At 43.9% G+C, this 27,736-nt stretch overlaps 1 protein-coding gene across 1 annotated transcript in view; it reads left to right on the forward strand.

The window, feature by feature from the left end:
- The window catches only part of LOC144766682 (opsin-5-like), a 602,462-nt gene that overhangs the window by 469,493 nt on the left and 105,233 nt on the right, over positions 1–27,736 (forward strand). Inside the window, exon 5 of the mRNA XM_078650455.1 lies at positions 17,598–17,932. Within this exon, the coding sequence (XP_078506581.1) occupies positions 17,598–17,932 (335 nt within the window). The remainder of the gene's footprint in view (positions 1–17,597; positions 17,933–27,736) is intronic.

The following is a 27,736-nucleotide window of genomic DNA, read 5'->3' on the forward strand; positions in this document are numbered from 1 at the left end:
ATTAAAACAAGGTAATCTTTGTTTCAACTCCTCAATCTTTGGGCTAAATTTCTTTGGGAAATTATTACTTTTAAACTTTCCTTGTATCTGGTTTGTATTTCCAGTTTGAACAAAGTTAGTGTTCTTATTACCCATGCTGGCAATCTGTTGCTCAGCCACTTTTACCTGAGCCCACATGGCTTTCTCCTTGAGCTTCTTCTGTTTTACTTCTATTTCATCACTGCAATACTTTGCCTTTCTTAGAATATCATCTACAGAAAGTGATTGCCATCCTACAATGCTATTTCTGATCATTTCTCCGATTTCAGGTTTTAGTCCATAAACAAATCTATAGACAAAATGGCTCATATCCTTTTCATCTAGTTTTTCATAACCACTGTATTGTTTAAAAATTAACAGTAGTCTTTCATAAAAAGAATGAACTGATTCTTTTGTTTCCTGTTCTGTCCTTTCTATTTTAACCCAATCGACTTCTTTGGGTGGAATTTTGTTTTTCATCCAAACAATCACTTTTTCATAAAAATCCATTACAAGTGGATTTGGAGCACCTGTTTCTTTGATTCGCTCAGGTTCTGTTTTTGGCCAACTAATCGATATTTTACATTCTGTCCAAAGATCTGATGGAACGACAATGTCAAAAAATCCATCTAAATCAATCCACAGAACTTTTGACACTTTGATAAATCTATCTACTTGTCTGTACCACTCCACTGGTTTTTCCCTCAATTTTGGAAAATCATTCGTAAACAACAGAATGTCCTGTCTCGACCAAGGGACATGAACATATCCTCCACCTGCAATTTCTCTCATTGGAAATTGTTTTGACAATTTTTCCAATCTTTCATCTTCCTTCTTTTTCGTCCATTTTACTCTCCACTTATTCAGTTCTCCTAGCTTTTTGATATAAACAATCAAATCTTTTATATGTACTATTCTTCCCATTGAGTTCAAACTCTCAATGTCACTTTCTGAAAAGTCTAATCTGTAATGTTTCGCAAAATTCTTTTGTTTGCTCACATCGATTTCAAGTTCCGCTGCTAGATCTTCTAGTTGATCATATTTATTTTTTGTTTTCCACTGAATGCTTTTGCAAATGAACAGTAGTTCATCATCTCGATAGTAATTTAAACTATCTGGACCAATTGTTCCGATTATTAATTCTTCGATATTCGCTTTTAATTTGGCCACATCAAGTTTTGGTGTGGTTACTCTGACTTCAGGACTCCCTATATCTGATATAGCACCCATTGGTGTTTTTGGAGATAAATCCTCATTAAAGGTTAAATCAGGCATTCTCGATTTAGAAGAGTTTATTTCAGATAAGTCTGAATAAAATTTTTCAGCAACCTTTTGAATTTCTGCATTTAAAGGAATAGTTAATCCTGTCTTGTTTGTTTCTTTTTGGTCAAATACAGGCTGAACAGGACCAATTGTTACTGGAACTGTCACAGCTTCCATGCCTTTTGTCATTCTTTTTATTAATTCTTCTTTAGATCTTAAATATTCATTATAATCGACATCTTCAACATTTCTTGCCTCTCTTGTATAATCCTTTGGAGCTTCTCTTGCCCTTGGAGCCATTGTAAAATGTCTACCTTCATTTCGAGCATTATCAAATTCTGGTCTTCTAGGAGTTTCAATGATTTCACAATTATTTGGATAAAGTTTAGGAGCTTCATTAATTGGAGGTGCACTCGGTGAAGTTTCAGTAGAAACCACCGGAGTAGACCATGATCTAGGAGGTCTTAAAGGCTGATTCTTTCTAGCTGTTGTATATATTTCTTCCATAACTGCATCCTCAGATTCATTTTCCATAGATTTCCCTGTAGGAGTACCCATTACCATTTCCTGAATTAAATACAATCCTTCACTCATGTTTCCCTGTCTCCACATTCGCAATCTATCTTCATGAGTTTCTCTTCTCCAAGGTGGATTTTTAGAAGGTCTTTTAATTCCACTAGCTTCTCTTTGTAACTGATACATCTCATCTTCCCACTCAACTAAAGCTTCAAATTGAGTTGGTCTCGGTTTCGGAACAAGAGCATTCATTTTCTCTCGTAAATTTCTCAAGACTTTTACATTAAATGAACCATCATCAGGCCAAGTTAAAACACCATCGTTCTTAGTATAGCGTTTCCAGCTATCAAACCATAAGACAGTATGATATCCGTATTCACCTTCCATATACGCTGCAGGTGTTTTATATTTATGAAGTAATTTACCACCTCGCGTTTCGATTTTCTTGTCAGGCGAAAATAAATTCTTAAACTTCTGAAATAATGTTGGCTTTTTCTCAACATGTTTAAAATGATAACTCATTTTTAAGAGTTAAATCTAATTCACAAAATCGTTCGTAAAATATTTCCGGGATGTTCCGCAAAACAACCAATCCGTGCGCGAAACACACCGACAAGCCAATGACAGTTGAGCTACGTCACTTTTCTGCTCAACCAATAAAAATGGAGTTTTTCTGAAGGACCAATCAGCTTACAGGTCGTCAGAGACTCAAGAGCCAATCAGAATATAGCTTGTGACGTAGGTCACCCAATCCCAGCGCGGCTCTGTGACGTACACAGCAGCTGCGGTTTCTCGTTTCTCACTCCTGACGCTTACCCCTCCTTCACAAAATCTTTTCACAGCGCCATTTTAAGAACACTTTTCAGTGTAAATTAATTCTTAACAATGACGATAAGGACATCATCTGTTCGTTTCACTATTTAGGATAGTTTACATACATTCAAGTATCCACACTTCGGAATAGACGGCGCTATTCACACTAAGGATAATATTCAATTGTCAGTAGAGTAACCCTTACCCCACCCTTCTAACACGTATAATTATGAACTCGCTTTCCTCTGAACGCACCGCGAAGTGACAGTTCTAAGAGTTCCACTTGAACATAAAATACAAATCAAACTCGCACTTTCACACTGAAAATGCCCTAATTTCAAACACACATGAAATCCGTACAGGACTCTCACCTGTTTATAGAGATCATGCACCGTTAGCAAAATAACGACGTTATCCGTACAGGGCTCTCACCTGTTTATAGATATGAAACATGTATCCGTACAGGACTCTAACCTGTTTATAGATAATCATGCACCGACGCTACTTTACCCTTCACTCAAGCTCGGATATCACTAATACTCTTATCACAGTGAGTTTTATGGAAGGCGCTTTGTCCCTATTCTCATGCTGCTCTAATTTCTTAGAAAACCCTCACTATACAAGATTCACACCTAGCCCTAAAACTGTGCTGCTCGGCGACAACACTATGGTACACGGCGATACCTTTTGTGATACTCGGCGACATCACTACAAACAGAACAGATGGCTTGCGTGACTAATTTCTCGCCACACAATCTATACCGGTATAGCTTACAGATAGCACGAAAAACGAACTCGACATGTGTTAAAACATCGATCCTATTTCCATACCATAGCACTTTAGTAACCCTTAGCAACCAACATTTTACCTTGGTTACCCTTAGCAACCATCAATTTCTGCTACCAGAGAATTGATCCAGCGGCCTATAGAAAATATATCATAAACAACGCTACCCAACTTCATAACCTATAAACAAATTTATATACAAAATTATGGACCCACTTATAAACCTGACATATTTTGGGCCTACTGAATCAGGTGGTCAGATTAAATCTATATACACATTATCTACAAACTATATACAAATTTATACATCTGCGGAAAGAATATTGTCATTAGAATAAATCCTAACCATTTAAACGACCACCATTGGCGACGTGATCTAGCTAATAGTAACCTGCACTTCTGAATAACCAAGACCAGCTTGTTTGTCAAAAGTAAGATTTTATTTACTAATTTATGGTATTTTAATTGATAGTTTTATAAAAGTAATTTATTAGCATTGAAGCAAACATGATTTTAAAGAAACTTGAGTAATACAATTTAAGCAATTGAATCGAAATTAAAGTAAGTATTTAAAGTTTAGCATTTCAAAAACCTAAGTCCCTAACTGAGCTAAATAGATAGAAATTAAAGTAAAGTTCTTTGAGGATTCTTACGTGCTCCACGCAAAGTCCGACAGCACTTCACCCTCATCGGAAAGTCAGAAAGCAGCAGCCAGCCCATCCCTAAGGGCATGACTTTTTATACCTTTCTACGCTAACTAAACTACGCAAAGGAAAGTTTTCAGAAATCTTCGACGTCCCATTGGTTGAGAGTGACAAGTGACATGTCACCCACATTTCAAATCTTCCATTAGGTCACTTTTCTTAAGGACCATTGTCTTTTCCGAATGCAACCAGGAGCTTCCTAGGTTTGCAACAAATGTATAATAATGTTCTCATTGCTTCCAATTGACTTCCGCGGATGCCAAGTTAAGGGCTGACAAAATGTTCTTTTTCGACCTTGGCCATGTCCGACAGAATGATGATAGCTCGTCAGTTTTTGCTTTGTGAATGCAGCTTTTGACGAACACTTTATTTCAGAATGGGCGTCTCGTGACTTTTGCAGAAGTAAAATTCAGCTTTTTTGTAACTCGAGCAAACTAGGCCCAAAAGCAGGCAACTTATGCTTTCTAGTATAAAACAAACACAAGAAAAGTATTAATGTAAGAAATAATGTAGATTCTGTATCCACCCCAGGATTTACTAATTAATTAACCCACCCGATTAATCAAATGTTACCTAGTAAATGCAAACAAATAAAGCAGCGTTTATATCTACCAGTCTTCATTAATCCATGAGACTTATTTGCACCTAGAATAGTAGAATTGACATCACACAGACAAGGAAAAGCAAAACAAGCACATGCTTCTTTTAAGTTTGCAGCAGTTAGTAGTGACAAAAACGAAAACAATAAATTATTTTATTATTTTGCACGAACAAAAAGATGCAACAATTATGCACGTTTATGAGCACACATGTTAGTCCCCCCATGTGTAAAGTTTAATCTAAGTTGTATTAGCACGACATATCACAAATCATTAATATTATTATTTATGTTATGGAAATGTGACTTCACGAGTTTAAACAAAATTTTGTTTTCTATCTCGCTCCATCAACAGCAGATGGGGGCCTTTCATCTACGGCTGACTCAGACCCCCTCCTCCAGACAGTCCATCTACCAGCAGGCCCAGGCATCCAGGGCCAGGCCCATCAGCCAATCACGTGCTAGCAGACTCACTACACAATTATGCCAACTTCTAAAAGTGGCGCTTCTGGACTAGATACAGCCGTGCCGCATATACCATTATGCAGCATTCAGTCTCACGAGTTCACACATATCAAACTCGCCCCTGCACTCCCCACGCATCAGGAATCTACCATGGGCATACATATTTCCCATTCATTCCTATGGGAGGGCAGGGCGCTCACCATCCATACACAGAAAGCACACGCACTTTACACTGTACCACAGTGAAAAAGTGCGCAGAGGCCTAAAATCACCAACCCAAGTTCCAAAAACAGGCTAGGAAAAAGCAAAAAGTCACGGGGTGAACCTGCCCAAAGGACCGGGTCCAACAGTGTGTATGCCTAGACTGCTCTCAGCCCCGATCCTGTTGCTGCTCCCTTGTTGGTGCTTTGCAATTCTTCTGTGGTGGGAGGGATGTTGGATTCTTTTCTTGGGACTTCGCACTAGGGGTGTTGAAAACCAATTGTCTGTCTTTTGGGTCAAAGGCTGATTAACTATTGGTTTCGCTAGCTTGTTATATCCCTGGTCCACAGATTACTGCTTTATCCGCGGTCGGGTGGGCTGTGGTGTCATACATTTGTAATATCGTCTTGCTTTTCGACCTGACTCCTTTAAAAGTCTTGAATGACACATTCTAGCCTCCCACTAACGAGCAGGGTGTAAGGTGCCTCACCGCCTCCCATCAGAATTGAAACAGTTGGTTGCTCAGGGATTTTTATTTATTCGGTTTAATCAGCTTATTTGTCAGCTATGGTATAATCCTGTCAACCTGTTTCACTCTAAAAACAAGGGGGCTTCATGAAAACTTTTTAGCTGAAATGGGAAAGAGTAAGAGCATTTAAAAAACACTCCGGTGAACCTACCTACAAAAAAGATCCAGATCCTTCCTTCAAGAACTGCACTCTGCAAGATGTAGACAATCTTATTGAGGAAGTGGAGCACATTTTGGAACCTGATGCCTCAATCCACCTGGTGCCAAATCTAAAAAAAAAACTAGTAGCCCCCTTATTTAACAAGAAGGGTAACACACCCAAATCCTCACCTCCTCCAGTTACGACCTCTCAAGTAAGTGAACAGGCGGATCCTTCTGGAGCAATTACCCAACTTTGTATTCAATCTAATTTACCAATTCCATTAGCGCCTACATTATTTTGCTCAAACACCACACAATGGTTTCGGGTGCGAAAATGCCCTCCATTGTTCAATCAGCAGTGGCAGACGAGTCCAGAATGTAAATAAATGATCTTTGAAAAATTATTAGTATTCTAAAGGCTGAAATAACAGCCCTAAAGGGAAATGTCCAGTCACTGACAGAATTATATTCTTCTGGGCGCCTGAAAGTAAGCTGTGAAGTGGGACAAGATCGCTCACATAACTAGGAGGCATACCTCACATTAATCCTTTACCCAATATCTGATCCTATAGCTCATACAGTGAAATTCCACCAAGCCCATCACACTGCCCCAGGGCTCCATGTCGGCAACTGTCATTGCCTTCTCTTATTAACACGTGACGAAAACCTCATAGGCCCTGCGTGGATCCCCATCATACCCTCGTGAATAGCCTTAAAGAGGGGAAAGCAGAGAGCACCAATGCCTAGTCTAGACTACCGAAACACACCCATCCAAGCTCTCTCTCAGTCACAACCCAGGTTCCTCCCTCCCCATATCCTCCAGGGTTACCCAAACAACCACCCACAGGTTAATGCAAACCAAGACACCTTTTCTGCTATCAGGTCAATTTAAATGACAGGTGTCTCTAAATCCAGGCTCCTGTCAAGGAAAGAGATTTCAATGTCCAATAAATTGATCTACTGGATCAGGGAAATCAGGAAGGGTTATAGCATTATCCACTCTGACATCATCAGGGCTACCCATCTTCCATCCCCAGATAGTAATCCAGACTGCTTAAAATTGCAATTCGCACATCCTTCTATTGTAAATGGCCTATGGGCCCTAGAAGGGCAAACCCTTTCTCCATCTAACTCCTTGATCCAGTTTAAAACGAATATATCTTCTCCACCGATGGTGGGACGATCACAATCCAGTTCCCTGCTATCTCGTGTTAACTGACTGGAGATCATAGTGAATCCTGCACCAAACAGTTGGACAGGAACTAAATCTTGCTTATTCCAAGGACCTGTCAACGGCTCCAGTGCCATCCCCACTACCCAGCCATTGGCATATATTGCTCAGAACCAACCAACTCTTTTAGATGCTGGGTCATCCTCCATCGAAATTCTATCGAACCTTTCATCATATGAGCCTACCATCTTACCCCAGGGAAATATGGCTTCATCCATGGCTAGTATTAGTAATAATAAACTTATCACTAGTTTTCTGGAATATTGCTGCACTTGGAAGCAAGAATATTCAAGAGGAATGGAGGGCTTCATTGAGAATGGTGGCATTATCATTTTCCAAGAAACATGGGAAATCATACCTTCCTACAAGCAAGGGTTTAAAACCGTCTTTGTCCCAGCTCGAAAGTCCCAAGCTGGTAGACCCTTGTGGGTCTAGCAATATGGTTTAATATTACGTTGGGCTGCCATGTTAAGCAGCTAACTATTGACTACCCAGACTTACTTGGGCTTGAAGTCTCTTTAGGGAACAGGTCAACACTATTTGTGCTCAATGTCTATTGTAGGAGTGTCACTAAGTCTGTTGAGTCCCCTGTTCTCCATCGTGAGAGATATTATCTCAAAGATTGGGAGGGAGGTTGCTATCATAGTGGGTGGGGATTTTAATGGGAGTTTTGAGCCTTCAGCCCTCCTAAGGGATATATCAAGCGAGGAAGAGCAACTCTGGAGTATTCCACAACTCTCAGGCCCCTGTTTACTGACCCTTTCTAAGGTTGCTCTGCAGATGTTGGACCTTTGCTTGAGCTGCCACTTGAGAGCTAGCAACAGGAGAACATTGTCTGATGTAGAGATCCACTCTAAATTCAGAAGGAATTTGTACTAGAGCCATATTGATAATGTTTTAGTAGATCTACAGTTCAGGGAAGTCGTATTGATATGGGAGTTCTGCCATGGTTTGAGAGTGACTACTTCCCTCTGTTTCTTTCACTGTGGGGAAACCTTGATAAAATGGGCTGGCAACACCGTTAGCCTTGTGGGAGTTCACGATTGCTAACAATTGGGTGAATATGAAGTGGGAAAGCATTGATAAAAATGAGGGAGATCCTTGTCCAATTGTACCAGGGCTTGGTATCCAGTTTGCTTGCTCTAGCAGAGTCAGAATCCTCATCCCATAATATTATGGACGTCCACGTCAAGTGCTTCGAGGATCTGTGAAATAGGTTTTTCACTATACCCACCCTTAAAAGGAGCTTGTCCCCCAGTCACAGACCAAATCTGGTACAACAGGGACTGTAGGACAGCGAAGTGCCATTTAATCAACACCCTTAAAGGTGGCTCCTATCAAGAAATCTAGTCAGCGAGAGCCATTTATAAATCAGTTCAAAAGAATGTGAAATTAACTTGGGATACAGCTATCTGGAATGATATTCTCAGTGCCGCCTGATCTGGGAACCAGGTAGCTTTATGGCATATGAGAACTCATGGTGCCAAGACCAGCAGAATGAGACCTGAGTCCAATATCCTCCCACAAGGTTGGATTAATCGCTTTCAGTCACTTTATAGTGACTCTCCAGCTTCCTTACCCTTTAACCAGGATCCTGGGAAGTTGGGAAATTCATTCCCATCAACTCTGTGTCCAAGCCTGCAGGAACCATAATTAGTTAAAGATGTAGGCTTCTTTAATGTGGCAGAAAGAAAAAGTGCTATCTGTTCGCAGAAGGCGGGTAAGGCACGGTGCCTGACTGAATCCTTGTGGACTTAGTCATATCAGAACCTATCATTTTGGCACCTTATTTAAATAGCGTCCCCAATGCCATCATGGCAGGCAGTCTCGGAAGGTACAGAGATTATTCCTATTTTTTAGAAATGGCCTCAACTCTGACCCAGCAAATTACTGCCCAATAGCCTCATTGATTCCACCACCAAAATATTTTGTAAATTAAATCTTGGTCATCTCTTATCCTGGATTGATAACAATGAGATCCTGGCCCAATTTTAGGCAGGATTTCATTCTGAAATAAGTACTGTTGTCCAGGTCTTCTGATTCCAACTTCTTAGATGGAAAGTGGTTTACATCAATAAGGGCAGCCTCAATGTTGCTTTCATCGACCTTAAAGCGGCATTTGATTTGATCCACAGAGAAAGACTCTGGTGTACCCTTAGGTACTAGGGCTCCCCAGCATCTTCTTAAACATCATAATACACCTCCTCTGCAACAACTTTGCACAACTTTACTGGGGAAACAACTGACCGCATCAAAGTTGACAAGGGGGTTAGGCAAGGCTGCGTCCTTGCTCCGACATTGTTCCCCCTATTTATCAATGGCTGCGTCAACTTCCTTTTAGACTGCGACAACAACTCCACACCCCTCGTCAGCCAGGCTAGTCTGAACCCAGTGGCATAGCGAGCATGGGACCCATGTCTGGGCATTTTCTTCCCACTTAGGGTGAAAAATGCAAAAAGAACAGATAATGGATTACTTAAGTGGGAAAGGAATACCCAGATATGGGTCCGTTTCTCACTGTGCCACTGGATTCAAGCTAGCCTGGCTCATGAAGCGTGATACCCTGAAAACAGTCTCAGGATGCTTGTTTTCGGTCCAGGGAGGACCTGGCTTGGCAGTTTGGGCTGGATTGTTCCCATGGGGAGCAGGGTCAAGACTGATTTGCATATGGCTGGGTCCAAACTGGGGTGGTGTGGTGAGTAAAAGAATGATGGATTAAACTCAGATCTTTGTGATTGAAGGTGAATGTTTGATTTGATCAGCATTCCGTCCACCTGTTCTTTTTGCTTTTGAGAATTTGTTGGTCAGATACCACCCATTTTATTGTTTTTTCAATTGCTAAATACCTAGAGTGTATCTGGCCTATGCGTTCTAGGATCATTTCTCATTCTGCCTTCCTAGAGCTAGACAATAGCCAACAAATTGGCCCTTTGTAGCATGGTTAGGCAGGTTTCATCTGAGGAGGTTGGAAGCAGGTATTCCTGACGAGGGATAAAGGGCCATATCTGTCAAGCAAATTCGCATTCGCAAAGGCCGAATTTTGGCCTTTGAGAATGCGAATTTGCTAAATGGTATGTATTAAGCAAAATCTGGTGCAAAATAAGGAATCGCAAAATTTGCGATTCCTTATTTTGCAATTGCATTAAACTTCTAGTTGGTGGTAAGTTGCGAATTCCTTGAAAAATGCACATTTTTGCATTTTTCAAAGTGCCATGTGCACCCATGCATATTTCAGGGGTGCAACAGGGTGTCCTTTGGACACCCCTGCACCCTTGAAATTATTTTCAATTTGCGATTAGCAAATTGGGAATCGCAAATTGGGAATAAGTTCCCATTCATTCCCATGGGCCTCCTGGCCCATAGAAATGAATGGGAAAGTATTCCTTAATTGCGATTCGCAATGTGCTAATCGCAATTAAGGAATTTTAAGAAATCGCAAAAAAATGCGATTTTGTACATACATACCTATTTGCGATTCTCAAATAGCGATTTCTTAAAAATCGCTATTTGAGAATCGCAAATGGGTATCTTGATAGATAAGGCCCTTAGCCCCTATGAGAAACTAGAATTGCAGGCTGATGTTTTTAAAATATTGTACATTTTTTTGCCTTTTTAATAGGCTGAACATGTGTACCAAGCACTTTATTGATGTAGTAGATTTTTCTATCATTCTACCATAATTCCATACTGCATTTTGTCATGTGGATTTATCGATTTCAATATGTTGTGCTGTTTTGCGTGTAGGTTCATGCATGATACTTTGATATATTGTTTTTAAGCACCTGTTGCGATGCTATTTGTATAGGTTTATATTTCGTATTCATGATTTTGTCGCTTTTATGGTCTTCAACTGAAATAAAGCGCCGTAAAGTAAATGGAATTATAAGAACCACAGATACTTTTGACGTTCAAAAAGTTTGGTGAATGGCCGCCTTCAATTTTGACCGCTGTTCACCAAACGTTTCCAAATATTTTGGTTTTCTGAAACAAACTCCCAAAATGGGAGTTTTGACCTCCAACCCCTGGGCTTTCTCTCAGGCTGTGGGAAGTATGTCCCTCACAGGCAAGTGTTTCCTGGCTGTGAAGGACTGAAAATGAAATACATCACACTGTCCATTTTTAATAGAGTAGGCGGTGTAATGTCTGTCCTCTGACAGCCACTTAAGGCCCGCCAATATCTTGATGATGTGGGTGCATCGAGGGTTTGGCAGACAGGTTACTCTATTGCATTTGCGTCAGAGTACCCTGTCCACCAACCTCTAAATCGGCTCTTTAGTCCCATACACCAGCTGACATGCTTCAATCACTGTCAAACTGACTCTCTATCTGCACCCTAGCCAAGGTGCCAGAGGCTTGTGGCATCTCCTTAGTAGCATAGAGGTACACCAGTACCAAAATGATCAGTTGCCAAGCCAAAGAATCGTATCCTCATGAGACTGAGTGCCACAAATGTCCGAGGTGAATGCGCTGGGAATGCTTGCTCAATGCTTCCTCATCCTCATGTTATAGTCCTGTCAGACCTGGCTATCCCAATGACCGTGGAGTATTTCTGCTGAAAATTCATCAACCTCAATTGGATATCTCCTTGCAGGCAGTGAGCTGCTTCGTACCTGACCCCCTGCATCAGTGCCTCGTTCGGTCTGAGAATATAGACTAGACTATATCACATAGACTGACTACCAGTGCTCTTATTCCTTGATGTGTATAAAGTTTATGGTCCCAGACAAATAGGTGGAGATACTAGTACGTAAATAAGCGATTGGTTGATATGGCTCTGAAAAACGAACACATAGAAACACATGCATATGCATGAATGTACACAAATAGACACATTTATGTACAAACATATATACGAACCACACATAAGGGAGTGTCCGGTATGAGAAGAGAGGATATACATTGGTAACCGGGAAATGGAATATAGGGTTGAGATCCAGAGAACCAAGAATTACCCTATGCAACTTTCCTAACCTCAAGAGGTGTTCGATTATCTGTTATGTTATGTTATTGTATGATTTGTATAGCGCTCAGCTACTCCGAAGAGTGTCCCGGTGCTTCTAACCAGATGCAGAGCAGGGCAGGTGAAGGGTAACCAGATCTACTGAATGAAAAGCCAGGACTTAAGATCTTTCCTAAAAGTTAATAAGGTGACGGTCTTTCGTAGAGTGACAGGCAGGGAATTCCACAATTGTGGCGCCAGGCATCTAAAAGAACGGCCTCCAATACGGACTCGCTGAATACCAGGAACGGCTGCCAAGGCTAGCAAAGCTGACCTTAGTGATCTAGATGGCTGGTAGAAGGTCAGCCGCTTACTGATATATTTCGCGCCAGTTCCGTGGATAGCTTTGAAAGCCAGCGTGAGCGTCTTGAAAACAAGACGCTTCCGAATAGGAAGCCAGTGAAGAGTTTTCAAAAGTTCTTTAGCGCTAGATCTCCGAAGAAGGCCAATGATGGCGCGCGCGGCAGAGTTTTGGACAGTTTGGAGATGCGATAAAAGATACTCCGGGAGACCAAAATATAGAGAGTTCGCATAGTCCAAACGAGAACCAATTAACGCCTGCACAGTGATTTTTCTATGGCCGAGGGACAGCAGCGGAAGAAATTTCCTGAGCATTTTGAGAATGCCAAAGCATTTACCAACAAGGCCAAGAATTTGGGACTTCAAAGTGAGACCGTTGTCAATTAGCACTCCAAGATTCTTGGCCGAGGTAGAAGCGGCGGCAGGAGGAAACATGGCCGCAGGCCACCAAGCATTCTACCTAAGGTCCGAAAGACAGCCAAAAAAGAGCACCTCGGATTTATCCGAGTTGCACTTGAGGCTGTTAAGCTGGAACCATTTGAATAGAGCCTCAAGGCAGCCTTTAATACTCTCTCCATCGAAGTCAGCACCCTTCTTGCAACAGAAGAGGAGCTGGGTGTCACCCGCATAAGAAACGATCTGGGCACCGTATGACTCCGCCAGTGCCACCAAGGGGGTCATATAGATGTTAAAAAGAGTAGGGCTCACAATTGAGCCCTGAGGCACTCCTACCACCAATGGCGGCACTATGGCAGAGTATGGGGGAGCCCAGACCGTTTGGCGGCGGTCCGCTAAAAAGGACTCAAACCAACTGAGCACCGTCCCCAGCAGCCCAATCTCACTGAGTCTAGGGAGAAGACCACTGTGGGGGACGGTGTCAAAAGCCGCCGAGAGATCCAGCATTACCAACATCGCCTTTCCCCCTGAATCCAAGACCTCCTTGATGGCCTCCGTAACTTCCAATAGAGCAGTCTCCGTGCTCATATTGGTACGGAAGCCGGACTGGGTGTTGTGCAGGATGTTATGGGACTCAAGGAAGTTGGAGAGGGAACCGTGGAAATGCTTCTCCACGATTTTGGCAAATGCTGGAAGGAGAGAGATGGACCTGTAATTGGCGTGTACCAAAGGGTCCAGATTAGGCTTTTTTAGAAGCGGCAAAATAAGAGCCTGCTTCCAAGCAGACGGAGCCACTCCCGTGCTGAGTGAGAGGTTAAGCACTGGATTAATTGGGGCGTTGATTACTTGTGCAGATTTGGCGAGAAATTTGGCCGGGCAAGGGTCCAGCGGGGAACCTGATTTAAGCTTGGCCAGAAGATCCAAGGAAACTGGAAGGGAGAGGAAGGGGAAGGTAGAGAGGGTAGGAGCATCAACAGAGAGGGGCGGAGAAGGGAGAACCATAATACTGGGAGCTGCCATTACACCAGAAAGTAAAAAAGAGTTCTGAATAGACTTGATTTTATTTGCAAAGAAATCGGCTAGTTGGGTGACCCAAGCTTCAGAGAAAGACCCGGTAGGCGTGCTCGTAGCGGGGGCCATGAATTCCTTGACGATGGAAAATATTTCTTTGCTGGTGTTCATAGCTGCTTCAATTCTTCTGGCTAGGTAGGCTTTCTTTTCCAGCATAATGTCACAGTGGTATAGTTTGATAGATTCTTTATAAGCCAGCTTGGCGCTGATGTCATACTTGCGGCGCCACTCCCTTTCAGCTTTCTTACATAGTCGCCGTATCTCAGCCAGCGCTGCCGTAAACCACGGGGCAGACATGCGGCAGGTAGACTTACGAGCGGGCAACGGCAGGGGCTAATTCGTCCAGTCTCTTCATAAACCAAGTCTGAAGGAGATCAAGATCAGCCTCTTAATTGCCAGACAGCTTACAGGGATGGGAGTGTAGTGCATGAGCAAGCATGTCAGGGGAAACGCGGTGATAGGCGCGCTTATCTGAGTGAAAGATCTGAAAATTCATTAGGTAATGGTCTGACCACAGGACCGGTACCGGGGAAGATATACCAATTGGCATAATAGAGAAGATTTGGTCAAGTATGTGACCTTTATTGTGAGTAGGAACCGAGAGATAAGGAATAAGACCCAGTGGTGATGCGGTATCCAAGAGTTTAACAGTGTCTGCATCATCCCTGGTGTCCATGTGAATGTTAAAATCTCCCAGGAGAAGGCAGTGATCAGTTTTTAAACAAAGCGCTGAGACCACCACGTGGAGCTCTTCGTGAAAGGCACCAATAGGGCCAGGCGGTCTGTAAATCAGTAGTCCAGAACAGGATTGGCGCGGAGATACGGAGAGGGAAAACCCCAAGGCCTCGCATCCTTGAATCTCATCCGTTTCAATGACTGAGCAGGTGAAACGCCTGTCCACCACCATCGCTACGCCACCCCCCCTACCGTTAACCCTGTATTTCCTGAAAATTGCATAGTTGGGTGGGAGTGCCGAGGCTATGTCAGGACCCGAGCAATCATTCAACCATGTCTCCGTTAAAAACAGGCAGATAGGTTTAATCTCCTAAAGTAAGCTATAAAGATCTAAAGCATGCCTACACAAAGACCTGGTATTCAAGAGTAAACAGGTACTCGATGTAGGCAAGTTAGCAAAGGTATTGACAGGGACATTTCTTGGTAACCAGCCACAACCGGGGCAGCGCCTCTTGCCTCTGGGTCAACTAGGGAAGACCGTGCAGCACTTCCCAGCCTTACCCCTGAGGGCAAAGAGCTCAGTTGGCGTGTATTTCAGCATGCTGTTGGTTTAAAAAGGGGCAAAATTCCAGCCCCGTCCTCACCCGTCCGCCACCAGGACACTGACAGGCGCAGACGGGCTTTCCTTAGGTGCTCCTTTGGCGCGAAATAGGCGCGACCGCTGTGCGCATTCGCTGCGCAGAGATGAGAGCCTCTAAATTTATGGCGATTGCAGGCGAGAGGGCCCGCACCACTAGTCAGCCGACCAGCCGGGCGTGCCTCCCCCAATATGGCCGCTAGCAAGGTAAGAGACCTACAGGTCCCAGAATCCCCCTCGGCCCCAAATCGGCCGTGAGGGCAGGAAAAAATTAGATAGAGTGTTGCGCGGCGCGACCTCCAAAGACAGAAGGGCACAGACGAAGATCGCACCACAGACAGCAGAGGAGTGAGATGTTACCCGGCTTTCCGCCTCAGGTAACGAAAATAAAGTCAGAGGTGCACAGTTTAAACACAGTGAGTGCAGGATAAAATGTTAAAACGCTCGTAATCAGCGGTAAACACAGATTATAAAAATGAAGCTGGTCCTTAGCAAACAAACATCAGAGCAAAGCACCACACGCCCGCACCCATCAACCACCTCAGGCTTAGCGGGAGGGGTCAGAGATCTGATCGGGGCAGCGCTTAAGCTCAAATTTATGGCGATTGCAGGCGAGAGGGCCGCACCACTAGTCAGCCGACCAGCCGGGCGTGCCTCCCCCCAATATGGCCGCTAGCAAGGTAATGTAGTGTAGTTCCTATATTCCCAATAGCAGTCTTCTTTCTCATGCAAGAGAAATGAATTGCCACAATTGCAATACTTATAGTAAAGTAAAGTGCGTACAGTAAAAGGAGTATTATAAAATAATACTGTAAAAGCATTGATATGGTTTCTTAGCCATATGATACTTTAAACTAGATAAAATATATACATACATAAAAAATTGACTAACGTACTCAACTGGTGCTTCTAAATACGCCTACCCCGTGTACCTGACCTAAGCCTAATACGTGGGAAGGAGTAAGTAAGTAGCAGTTTAAGTTAAGTTGGTTTTGCCAAGGATCTGAATCAAGAATTCTCTTTAAGGGTTTAGTCAGCTCCGTACCTGGGTAATAGAATGCAGGAGGTCTGGTATCTCTCTCTCAGGACTCGATATCCCAGCAACCCGCAAGGGTGGCTGGAAACACCGGAGCTGGATTTTCTCGGCTGGAGAAAAAGTCAGCGTCTTTCTAAGACGTCAAAAGGGAGGGGTGGCTTCCGTGGGCTCTCGCATCAGCTGGGCTCTTGGGCAAGTAGATAGCCGCTCTGCTCCAAACCACCGTGTCTTTGCTTAAGGCAACGTTGGTATATTTATACCTGAAAGGTGCCGGGTTTGACGTAAGGTTGGACATAAGACGTCAATAAAAGATGTCACTAAGAACTGGCCATTCTTTCAGTGCTCGCAGGAGTTCTAGGACAAATCAAAACAGAAGCATGGGGAATTCCCAGGTTGCTGGAGGTTTGGTTTGTTTAAAGAACGCGTTGTACTCTCTAGGAGTCTGGGGAAGTAGCCTTGCTTAATTTGGACTGCATGGGCTACGACTAAATATGGATATGATTCTTATGCCTTTATAAGGATATTATTTATTATAGCCATACAAGGGCATAAATTGGGAATATCGAATTTAGGGTCCTAGATAGAAATACAACAGTAAGAGACCTACAGGTCCCAGAATCCCCCTCGGCCCCAAATCGGCCGGGAGGGCAGGAAAAAAGGAGAGAGAGAGTGTTGCGCGGCGTGGCGCGACCTCCAAAGACAGAAGGGCACAGACGAAGATCGCACCACAGACAGCAGAGGAGTGAGATGTTACCCGGCTTTCCGCCTCAGGTAACGAAAATAAAGTCAGAGGTGCACAGTTTAAACACAGTGAGTGCAGGATAAAATGTTAAAACGCTCGTAATCAGCGGTAAACACACAGATTATAAAAATGAAGCTGGTCCTTAGCAAACAAACATCAGAGCAAAGCACCACTCGCCCGCACCCATCAACCACCTCAGGCTTAGCGGGAGGGGTCAGAGATCTTGCAATAAGATGTCTGGCTTATTTACATGTCTGTAATTTTGTGATTTTATGTGGACCTCTTTGGAGTTCTGTAATCATAAATAAAATAACCTTGAAACTTGTAACTTGTCTGGCAAATGGTTTACCTGTTAGCACTGAAGAAGATGAGCAAAATGAGAAAGGAAAGGCTTTTTAGTGAAGGATGTGAGGGTATCACCATGTTTTCAAACACATACCATAATGCTGCACATTTCTGTTTTATCCTCCCTTAGGAAATAAGTTTTCTTCAAGACATGCCCGAATCCTGTTACTGTGTGTCTGGGCGTATGCCTTTGTGTTTGCCACCGCTCCATTGGCAGACTGGGGTAGCTATGGACCTGAGCCCTATGGGACCGCCTGCTGCATAGACTGGAAAGCATCCAACAAGGAGCACAAGGCAATATCCTACACCATTGCACTATTTGTGTTCTGCTACATCATTCCCTGCACCCTTATCCTAATCTCCTACACCCTCATCCTTCTGACTGTGAAGGGGTCGCGGAGAGCTGTGAGGCAACACGTCTCGCCACAAACCAAAGCGAGCACTGTGCACAACCTTATCATGAAGGTAGGTCGGTAACAACAAAGGCAGTGCCATCATACTGTAATATGTACATCAGGCAACCTCAATATGTTACTTATGAGTCATATGCATATTGAAAGCTTCAGCTAACATTTCTCAGGGAACAGCTTTGTTAAATTGCAAAAGTGGTGCATAATATTAGTAGGCTTGGGCAAAATGTTAATTATGATGGCGTAATTTGTGCAATTTTTTGAATTTGACGTTCGTTTGTTATATGAAATCCCACAATTACTCCATTACCCCTTAATTGTGTGGGGTTAGTGGCAAAATGTTATTTTGAGTGACATAAATGACCAGCAGTTGAGTGGCTGTTGTTCTTGCCACTTGTGTTTTTTTGTGCTTTTTTTTACTGTAAAATTGTACCTCATGTGAAAAATTGACACAAGTATGCATTTCATTCTACAACATAGCACTAAATGACAGATTAGCATTTGACAAATCGTCTTTCCTTCACTTAATACCGAATAACCCCAAAAGCAGCACAAATGTTTCCCTAGACTGAATTGAGAAGTAATGTTATCAGGGGCGGCCTTAGGCATGTGCAAGCTGTGCACCTGCACAGGGCCACCAAACACCAGGGGCCACCACGCCAATATATATCCTTAATATAATAATCCTCTGAGGATGAATACATAATTGTGTGGCGGCCCCTGGCAGAGATCTGGCAGCCTCCGGCTCTGTTCCACTTCCAAGCACCCTGACCCCCCCCCTCCTCACTGGCCTCCCAGCTCCACCTCGCCCAGACCCCCTCTTCCGTGGCCCCCTACCTACGCTCCCTGCCCAGGGCCGCCATGAGCCTAGAGCCGCCCGTGATATTATCTGCTGCCATGGGCGTCCATAGAAATGTTTTCAGTGGGGGGCATAATTGTAACGTCATTCATCCTCCGGTCCTTTTTTAATAATGTCAAAGGGCAAGAGCATAGTCATTAAAGGACAAGGTAAAAATCCAGGGTTGGGGGCAAGCGCACCCCTTATCCCCCCTTGCGGACGCCCATGTCTGCTGCTCTGGTCTCTGTACTTTTGCTGTGGGAGGCATTCATGTTCATTTGCTCGAGTTCCTCAATTTCATCATATCAACAAGCATTGAAAATGCAATAGGTCTCGCAGCATTAGAGTTAGTGCTTTTAGAATTGTTTATGGGTTTTTTTTGTAAATCTTTAGCATTTTTGTTTCCTGTAGCCAATGCTAAAGAATTTCAAAAAAAAAAGCCATAAACATTTCTAAAAGCTCTGAAATGCAGCTCTTGAAATCCGATTAGAACCCAAAAGTGCAAGAGTGCACAGCTATCTAAATAGAAAGTCTTGATCTGCTGGTGTACTGTGTTTGACACTGACCTGGTAACATTACATTCCCAGTCTGAGGGTTCACTGAAGGAAGGATGGACTAGCAAACACAGCCATAAAACATCGACTCCTGGCTCATTTATGGGAAAAAGCAACTTAGCAAAGACGCACAGCTCGGCAGGCGCTCATGTGAGAAAATAGCCGTTGCGTGTGAAAAGTGTGGCAAAGCAGAAAGAATACATAGCAGCGGGACAGCATGCCAGGTCCGTCATTAGGGGGACGTACACAGAGCAGAGAGGCACACAGGTGAGCGGGCCATAAAAACACAGTTGTGGGGGAAAGAGCCAACAGGAGGAAGACGGCTGAAACAGCCCTGCCAATGCACCTTGGGGTTAAACTAACGGCAATTAAGTCATTTCCGCCGCATTCCAACAAAAAACAAGACCAAGTGAAGCATGTGAAATGTAAGCAGAAACTGCAAGCTCTTTACAGGGAACCAATTTAGCTCCTTGGATAGTTTCAGAGCATAAAACAATTCACGATTAAAGCGATCAAGCTACTGTTTGTTCACCGCTAAGAAGATGGTTGCAACACTGGAGTAGATTTAAAGGAAATTAAACGTTTTCCAAACAGTCCAGTAACTCTGAAAGGGTTAAGAACATAAGGAAGAGTCAGTGAAAAGAAGATTCAAGAATGCAGGGGTGGAAGACTGAATACCTAGGTAGGCAATTGGTTTGCCCCTTAATTCCAGTGTTGTATTTACCTCATGTCCAGCTACCGTCCTCTTGGTTAACATCGCCTCCTTAAGAAGGACAGCTTTGCTCAAGTCTCTTGTTGCCTATTCACCATATCACGAGGCCGACACTGAGTGCCAATTCTGGTGACACCTACAAGTTGATTCAGGAAGAATGTGAAAGCATTTCTTTGCGGCTCTGGCAGTTCACATACTAAAGTCCACGCACTTCAATATTTATTTACCTGTAGTGACCGAGCATTTACAAACTGCAAATGCGTACACACGCTACTCTTTTGAAAATACAAATGCTACAGCTGCGAAGCCCGAATGGAAATGCTTTTACACAAGCTGCTGCTTTTTAAAAATACAAATGCCGCTGTGGAGCTCCTACTTTGTAGGCGCCCGCTGGACCTGTGCAGGAGGGGTGTAGGGAGTGAGGGAGGGGTCGGGCAGACATGGGAATGGCTGCGGGAGGAGGAATAAGGAAGTATTGACACTTGCTTAAGAAAGGCACTGTTTGTGCTCAGAGGGTGGGGAGGGCTGGTAATGCGAAGCAGGAGAGGGGAAGCTAAATTATAATGCCGAAGCGGAGGTCACAATTCACGGTCACAATTCACGGTCATTATCTTTGTCCGTACCGCATTGATGTGGACTACGGACCGGTTCGAGTCTCCCTTTCTACCAGTGCCTATTAAAAAAATAAAAACTGTGGTGAATGGGAAACAAAATAATAAATGTGCCTATCGCAGTCTCGCAAATGGATGAACTCCCGAAGGGTGAATGCAAGGGTTTGCTTCAACAAACAACAACAAACAAGACGGAGGGAAGAGAGGGGAGGGGGGAGGAGAAATGCGACACGGCGGGAAGGGGAGGGGGCGGAGCGGAGAGTTGAGGCAGGAAGAATTAAGTGAGAGAAATGTGTGGAGAACAGATGAGCACGAAGAGAAGTGGGGGCGAGAGGGTAGAAAGAAAAGAGAAAGATGTGAGAGTAGGCGGGAGAAACGAGGAGCTAAGGAAACAGAGGTAAAGGGAGGCAAACGTGTGGGGAGACGAGGAAAGCAGACGTGGCAAATGTTGGAGAAAAGAAAGGAACAGGAGATGGGCATAGAAGGAGGTTCAGAGAGGGAATCGAAAGGAAGGGATAGAAGTAAGGGGCAAAGAGTGACAAGTGAGCAAGAAGAACAAGACGGAGGGAAGAGAGGGGAGGGGGGAGGAGAAATGCGACACGGCGGGAAGGGGCAGGCAGGATGACTCAGGGGAGGGGGCGGAGCGGGGCAGAGCGGCATGTGGGTGTGAACAAGCCGGGCCTTTGAAGTGAAGCTAAGCTTCACTTCAAAGGTGTCGGAGGAATGCGGGCGGCTGTGCACGCGCTTTTAAGCTCAATGCACATGCGCATTGAGCTTAAAAGTCACGGGCACTGCAAGGAATCGCCACGATTCCTTGCAAGTTAGATAAAGTCTGGATGAGCCCCTATAGTCTCGCTTGCTCGATGCGCATGCGCATCGACAGGCGAGACCTAAAAATGGCAGAGAATAATTCCACGGCAAATTCTTTTTGTGCTTACTCAGCCGCCTGTTCCAAGACATAGATGCTCAACTGTGAAGACATGTTCTGGTGTTCTGTAGCATGTGGAAAGTGACAATCGTGTTGGTTTTTGTGTACTGAAAGGGTGTTTGCAAACTTGACTAATACACAGAAGAGGTGGCACATCACTTGCGGACACTTAGCGCTTAGCCTCACACATAGGGAATCGTGCACTGCACATATACTTGTCCTGTGTGTGGTAGAGAACACTGCTGATGTACTGTGCTATCTGTTCTGTGTATTAGGGAGCATTGCACTGCTCCTGAATTCTTCTCAGGGGAGGCTCTAGGCTCATGGCGGCCCTGGGCAGGGAGCGTAGGTAGGGGGCCCCGGAAGAGGGGATCCGGGGGGGCGGAGCGTGGAGGCCAGTGAAGACGGGTGGGGGTCAGGGTGTTTGGAATTAGAACAGAGCTGTAGGCCGCCAAATCCCTGCCAGGGGCCACCACGCAAATATGTATCCATCCTCAGAGGATTATTATATTAAGGATATATATTGGCGTGGTGGCCCCTGGAGTTTGGTGGCGCTGTGCAGGTGCACAGCTTGCACATGCCTAAGGCCGCCTCTGTCCTTCTGAAACAATGGTGAACTCCTCTACAACTATCGGTGAGGCTGGTGGGCAGAGCACAATGCAGCATTGGGTGCAAAGAATAATCAGCTACAGAGTGCAATGGACAGAAGTTCATGGTGAAGTGGGAAGCTGCACAGGTTCAAGGAGAAGCAGTGCAAAGAGTAGCAGCACATGGTGCAGGTTTAGGGACAAATATCCAAATGCAGAAAATTCACAGGGATCAAGAGTGAAGCCTGCATGGTGCAAGGAGGTAGCACTGCAGTTTATATGAGGAAAGAATGGGAGAAGGTAGGGTTAGAGCAGCATGGGGGAGCAAGGAAGGAACAGCTCACAGGGGAGTAGTACAGGATGTAAGAAGAACCAGAGCTGGGGCTAATGTATCATAGTGTCCGAGTAGCAATGCTTAATTTGAGCCAGTGTTTCCTTGGCTCAGAACGGGCACATAATTGTGATCACCAGCACTTATGACAGTCCACCACATGGTGGCACTGTCTATCTAATTTAGAGATGGGGACAACAATGGTTGTTTATTTATTCATTATACCTTAAAAATGACAAAACTTGCTGCCCACACCAGTCTTATAAACGTGGGGGCCTGGAATAGTCTGAATTGTCACACTTGTAAGAGTATCATGGTTAGTAGTTATGCTGGCAATGTCATTAGCAGCACTGGCAGCAGCAATGGGTACTGCAACCTGCAGTGGCCTCCTTATGAGCACTTGTTTGTTTTTTTACAATTGAAGAGCTGCTAAGTAGGAGAGCATTTCAGTGTGCAAAAGAGTGGACCTGTAAGCATCAGGAGCTAGAGCTGAAACTGGTGAGTTGGCCACAGGGTAAAGAGAGTACCGAGTAGCCTAAATGGGAGAAAGGAGACAGGAAAGGCGAACAGAGTATAAAATGAATGGTGGCCATCACAGTTCGGGAAAGCATGGGTTAAGATGGGGTCGATAGCAAAGCAGGAAAGGAGAAACAGGAAAAGACTTACAATGTAACAAAGATATTTGTCCTGACATGGTAGTAAATAGTGACAAGAAAATATTAAAAACCAGGAAGGTAGGGTCGAACCAGAGTAGTGCAAATGGAGGTAAAAGGCTGACTCTTAGCAAGGGGAAAGTATGCAAGCGGTCCTGGATGAACGGCGCCATGATGTGGGGCAGATCAGGGAGAGGCTGTGGAAAAGGCTGAGTTGTTACAGAGGTTGAGACACTCAAAGTAGCATAGAAAGGAGGATGCACGTGAATGGAGGATAGAAGTGGGATATGGCCAGGGCTTGAGTGTCAGCACCTCAGAGCACTGGACATTTAAAGCTGGGGTGAGGGGAGACTCTTCTCACCTTGGAATAGCTGAGAACGTGCACTGGAAGGAGCAGGCCCAGGAACCGAGGAAGCCTACATTCTCTGCATATCTGATTGTATGTTTTATGCCAAGGCATCTTTTCACTTGAATTTGTTTTAATAAATGTATTTAACCAAAACCAGGATGCAAAGGGTTACATTTGTGCAGCAGAATACAATGACAATAAAGAGATTTTGTAACTAATAGAAGAGCTGTTTACCTGTAAAAAGTTATTGGTACAAACAATGTTTGAGGCAGTTAAAATTGAATTTTCCTATCCTGTGCTAATAAACTTTAATTTGACCTTTGCTGTTTAGTTATGAATGTGCGAATGTATTATTCTTAGTGCAATTGCTCCAATTAACTTTTTATTAGGCTATATTTATTTCCACTGCCATGGTAAATGTTATGGGGCATATATATCACTGGGGCTTGCATCTTGCTTGCACCACACAACGTAGAACTTACACAATACAAACCCAAAATGTGATTTATGAAGCTACACAAGGCCACCTTGCATGGCCCTGAGTGGCTCCATAAATCCAGAGTAGTGTAACACAACGCAATTTTCTGCTTTGCGTTACTCTGTCATAGGAAGGCGTTCAATGGGCATTGTGAGGGTGTTCCCCAAGCAAGTACCATGGATTTAGACGCATTCCCAGATTTAGTATTGCTGGTAGACCCGGAAATGCACCAAAAATATACACTTTCTCAGGTGAGGTGTAATGAGGAGAAATATCTTTATTTCACCTCATTATTTCCTCTTTCTATGTGCGATGCACTTTGCAGCACATAGAGAAAGAGGAAAAAGCCTTTCAGGATTATTTTGTGTAGGAAGGTGCCCCTTCCTGCGCAAAAACAATTCTGCATGCAACGGCGACACGATTGCACTATGGTGCAAAGGTGCCTGCATTGGTGCTAGGCAGCCAAAATGGCATCAGCGCAGGAACAAAGGCAGGAGTGCGCTGTATTCTTTTAAATATGGCCCTTTCCCTGTCACGCAATGCAGCAAGGTGACTTGTGTGCTGCTCTGCGCTGTGCTGCGTGGCTTTCTCATAAATTTGCCCCCTAGTCTTCATTCTACAAAAACATGACCCAGCCGAGGACAGGAGCCAAAGGCACAGTACACTGTCCTATTCTTGAGAACATACTCCTTCAGCAATATTAACTTATCAATTATGAATAGGCCGGAAAAGTTGCTGTTTTTTTCCTGCCTTGGAATTACCGTTAACACTCACATCGGATTTTACAGGTCACTAGAAATGAGGGCCTAAGATCACATCAAGGTAGACAACATATGTGCAACAATAATACTAAACACAGGGGCATATTATCAAGGGATTTATCTCTTCTTTTTTGGCTTTAAAAGCCAAGAAAGCGGAGATAAAATTATCTCCCTATCAGCAACAGGGTGCTAACACGCAAATTCGCATGTTAGCACCCTTTTTCTCTACTCTTCCCCTTGCATCTCTAATGAGATGCAAAGGGGGCGTTCCAGAGAAAAATAATAGGAGAAATGTTGTTAAGCGACATTTCTCCTATTATCAAGGATTTCGCTAACCCTGTTAGTGATAAAAAAAAGCAGCGCTAACCGCGGTTAGCGCTGCTTTTTTTACACCTGGTATTTTCCTGATTTAGCCATGATATCCTATGGAAGGTGGATATCATGGCTAAGTTTGTGAGCCCATATCATCAAGCTAACGCCAAACTTCGAGAGATTATCGTTGGTTTTCCAGCGATAATCTCTCATTTGGCAGTTAGCGCGAGGATTTTTATCACTCCTGAGATAAGCGTTGCTGATAGCACGCTATCTCAGTGATAAAAATCCACGCTACCCGGCGATAATTATCCTAGGGCTAAGTGCGCTTAGCGATAATTATCGCAGGGGCTTGATAATATGCCCCACAGTTCTTCGGTTCAGTGAAATTTAGACTTGATATATAAAGTGCACCATCGAACCGTAAAGCAAGGGGGGAATTATAAAAAAAAAGAATGTCTGACTCAGATACAAACATCAGCCAAAAAATTAGCATGCACGGTAACAAAATTCTGTGCAATGTTTTTACAGGCTGGCAGCTGATCCAAGACTCCTTGTATACTCTCTTGAAATCAGAAGGCATGGCAATTAGGAGGGACAAAGCGCCTGGATACGCTAAACGGTGATTAGCAGCGCTATATAAATCCTGATTGATTGATTGTTCTTTCAGTAATGGATCCACAGGAAGGACCATCTGGATCAATGACTTGGAATTACAACATTGCCAGCTACAGATGCTGTAAAGATATTCATGTGAAAAAGCCCTGATTATTTCTTCCACTCACCTAAATGGGATTTATTATGAAGTGGAAATAGGTGTCGTCGAGCAAAGAAGAGGGTGCACATCTTCTGCTTTAGATGAAAAACTTCCAAACTATTTGTAAATATGTACATAGCTATAGAAATTGAGGCAAGCTTTCCATTAACTGCTGCTAGGTTTGCCACCTTTACAAGCACAATTTGGGGCCTCATTTATGTTTTGTAGGGCAGTGCAGCTGGCCCTGCTGCTGTTCTGCTCTACGGCAAAAGAAAAGGGCAGGAATGTGCCGTATTTCTGAAATAAGGATACAGCACATTCCTACCCTGCGCCAGCGCACAATGGCTGCCGCGCGTGCACGGGTGCCTGCGTTGCGGGATAATTATTTCTGTGAACGAAGGGAAACCTTCCTGCACAAAAACAATCACAAGAGGCTTTTTCCTCTTTCTATGTGTGCTGCAGAGTGCAGCACACATAGAAAGAGGAAAAACGAGGAGAAATAAAGATATTTCTCCTTGTTGTGCCTCCTTTACGCCTCCCCTAGGGAGGCGTAAGTTTTTGGCGCTGCCTCGGACTTACGATTTCTCGTAAGTCTGGGGCAGTGTCTACGAGCCATGGATGTTGCTGGGAATGCTCCCTTCAACACCCATGGAATGCCCCTTTCATGCAGCTTTCTGCGTGAAAGGGGCACATATTTTTAAGGCATGAAAAGCCACGTAACGTGGCTTTACGTGGCCTTATAAATATGCCAGTGGCACATTGCGCCACCGGAACTTTAAAAAAGTGACCTTCCGGCAGCGCAATAGTGCCAGTAGGGCCTCATTTTCGGACTTTATCCTTTGCCCCGTATCTAATTACTTTTATTTGGTAGCTCTAAAAACTGCGCAAATACCTTAACAAAAGGCGCCCTGGAACTAATGATACTATGGTACAGATCGGACCACAAGGAGGAAATTATACAGTATACTGCCAACTTCCACCCACATACCACTTGCTACAATAGCCTTTCAAAGCAGCCTTCATTACCCAGATCATTGGAGGTTTTTTAATTCATCCTACACAAAAGAAAGGCTAAGGTTGCAGCAAATATGTTCAAACCTGTGACCTTTAGCTTACCGCATTTTGAACGGTATAGGTTTCTTACTAACTCAATTGACCTACTAGGTGTATCTACTGTTGATATACGTTAGAGGTTTAAGTCACCGCTGTAGAGAAGTGTGCGCAATCAGCAAGTATTGGTGAAATAGTAGCAAACAAGCCCCGGCTGTGAAACATTTGCTAGAGGTCTGAGTCATCACAGAATAGCTCAGAGGGTTGTATGTGGGTGCTGTAAAGCATCTCATTTAACCTATAGTGTTTAAATCCTAATACAATACCACATTGGGTTGAAGCAATTCAACATGCTCACTGTACAGCCTATAGGGGCATAGCTTCAAGAAGGGAGGGGGGATTGTTTGGGGTGTGAACTCCCCCCCCCCACCCAAATAAATGTATTCTTGGCATGGTAGTTGGGTCTTGGGGGCTTGAGTCAGGTCTGCTATATCTGTGTTGAGATTTCCAACTGTTTAGTTGGGAAATTTAAGAGTCACATCCCCTGACTCTCACTGACAAAGCCACGCTCTTGATAACCTGCAGTTCTTAAGTTCACAAAATAGATTGTAACCAGTGCGATATAAATATGAATCCTTTCAGAGCTTACTTCAAGGTTCATTGTTCTGATATTGATAAAATGAGTACATTTGAGTTGCATAATAATTCACACCAATTACATACTAAAGTAATTCATTTCGGTGCTATATTTTTATAGCACTTCATCCTGCAGAACTGCTGTGTCTAAGCACTGTAAATAATAGGAGATTCGATGATCCAATTTAATGCTATTCAGTTGTGCAAACTCAGATGGATGAAAGGCTCGGTTGGCCCTGTCAGGATTCAAACTTGCTTCCCGCATACCCGAGGGGGCTCAGTTCACTGAGCCATCTTGCTGG

This window comes from Lissotriton helveticus, chromosome 7, assembly GCF_964261635.1.
Source record: "Lissotriton helveticus chromosome 7, aLisHel1.1, whole genome shotgun sequence".
Lineage (NCBI taxonomy): Eukaryota > Metazoa > Chordata > Amphibia > Caudata > Salamandridae > Lissotriton > Lissotriton helveticus.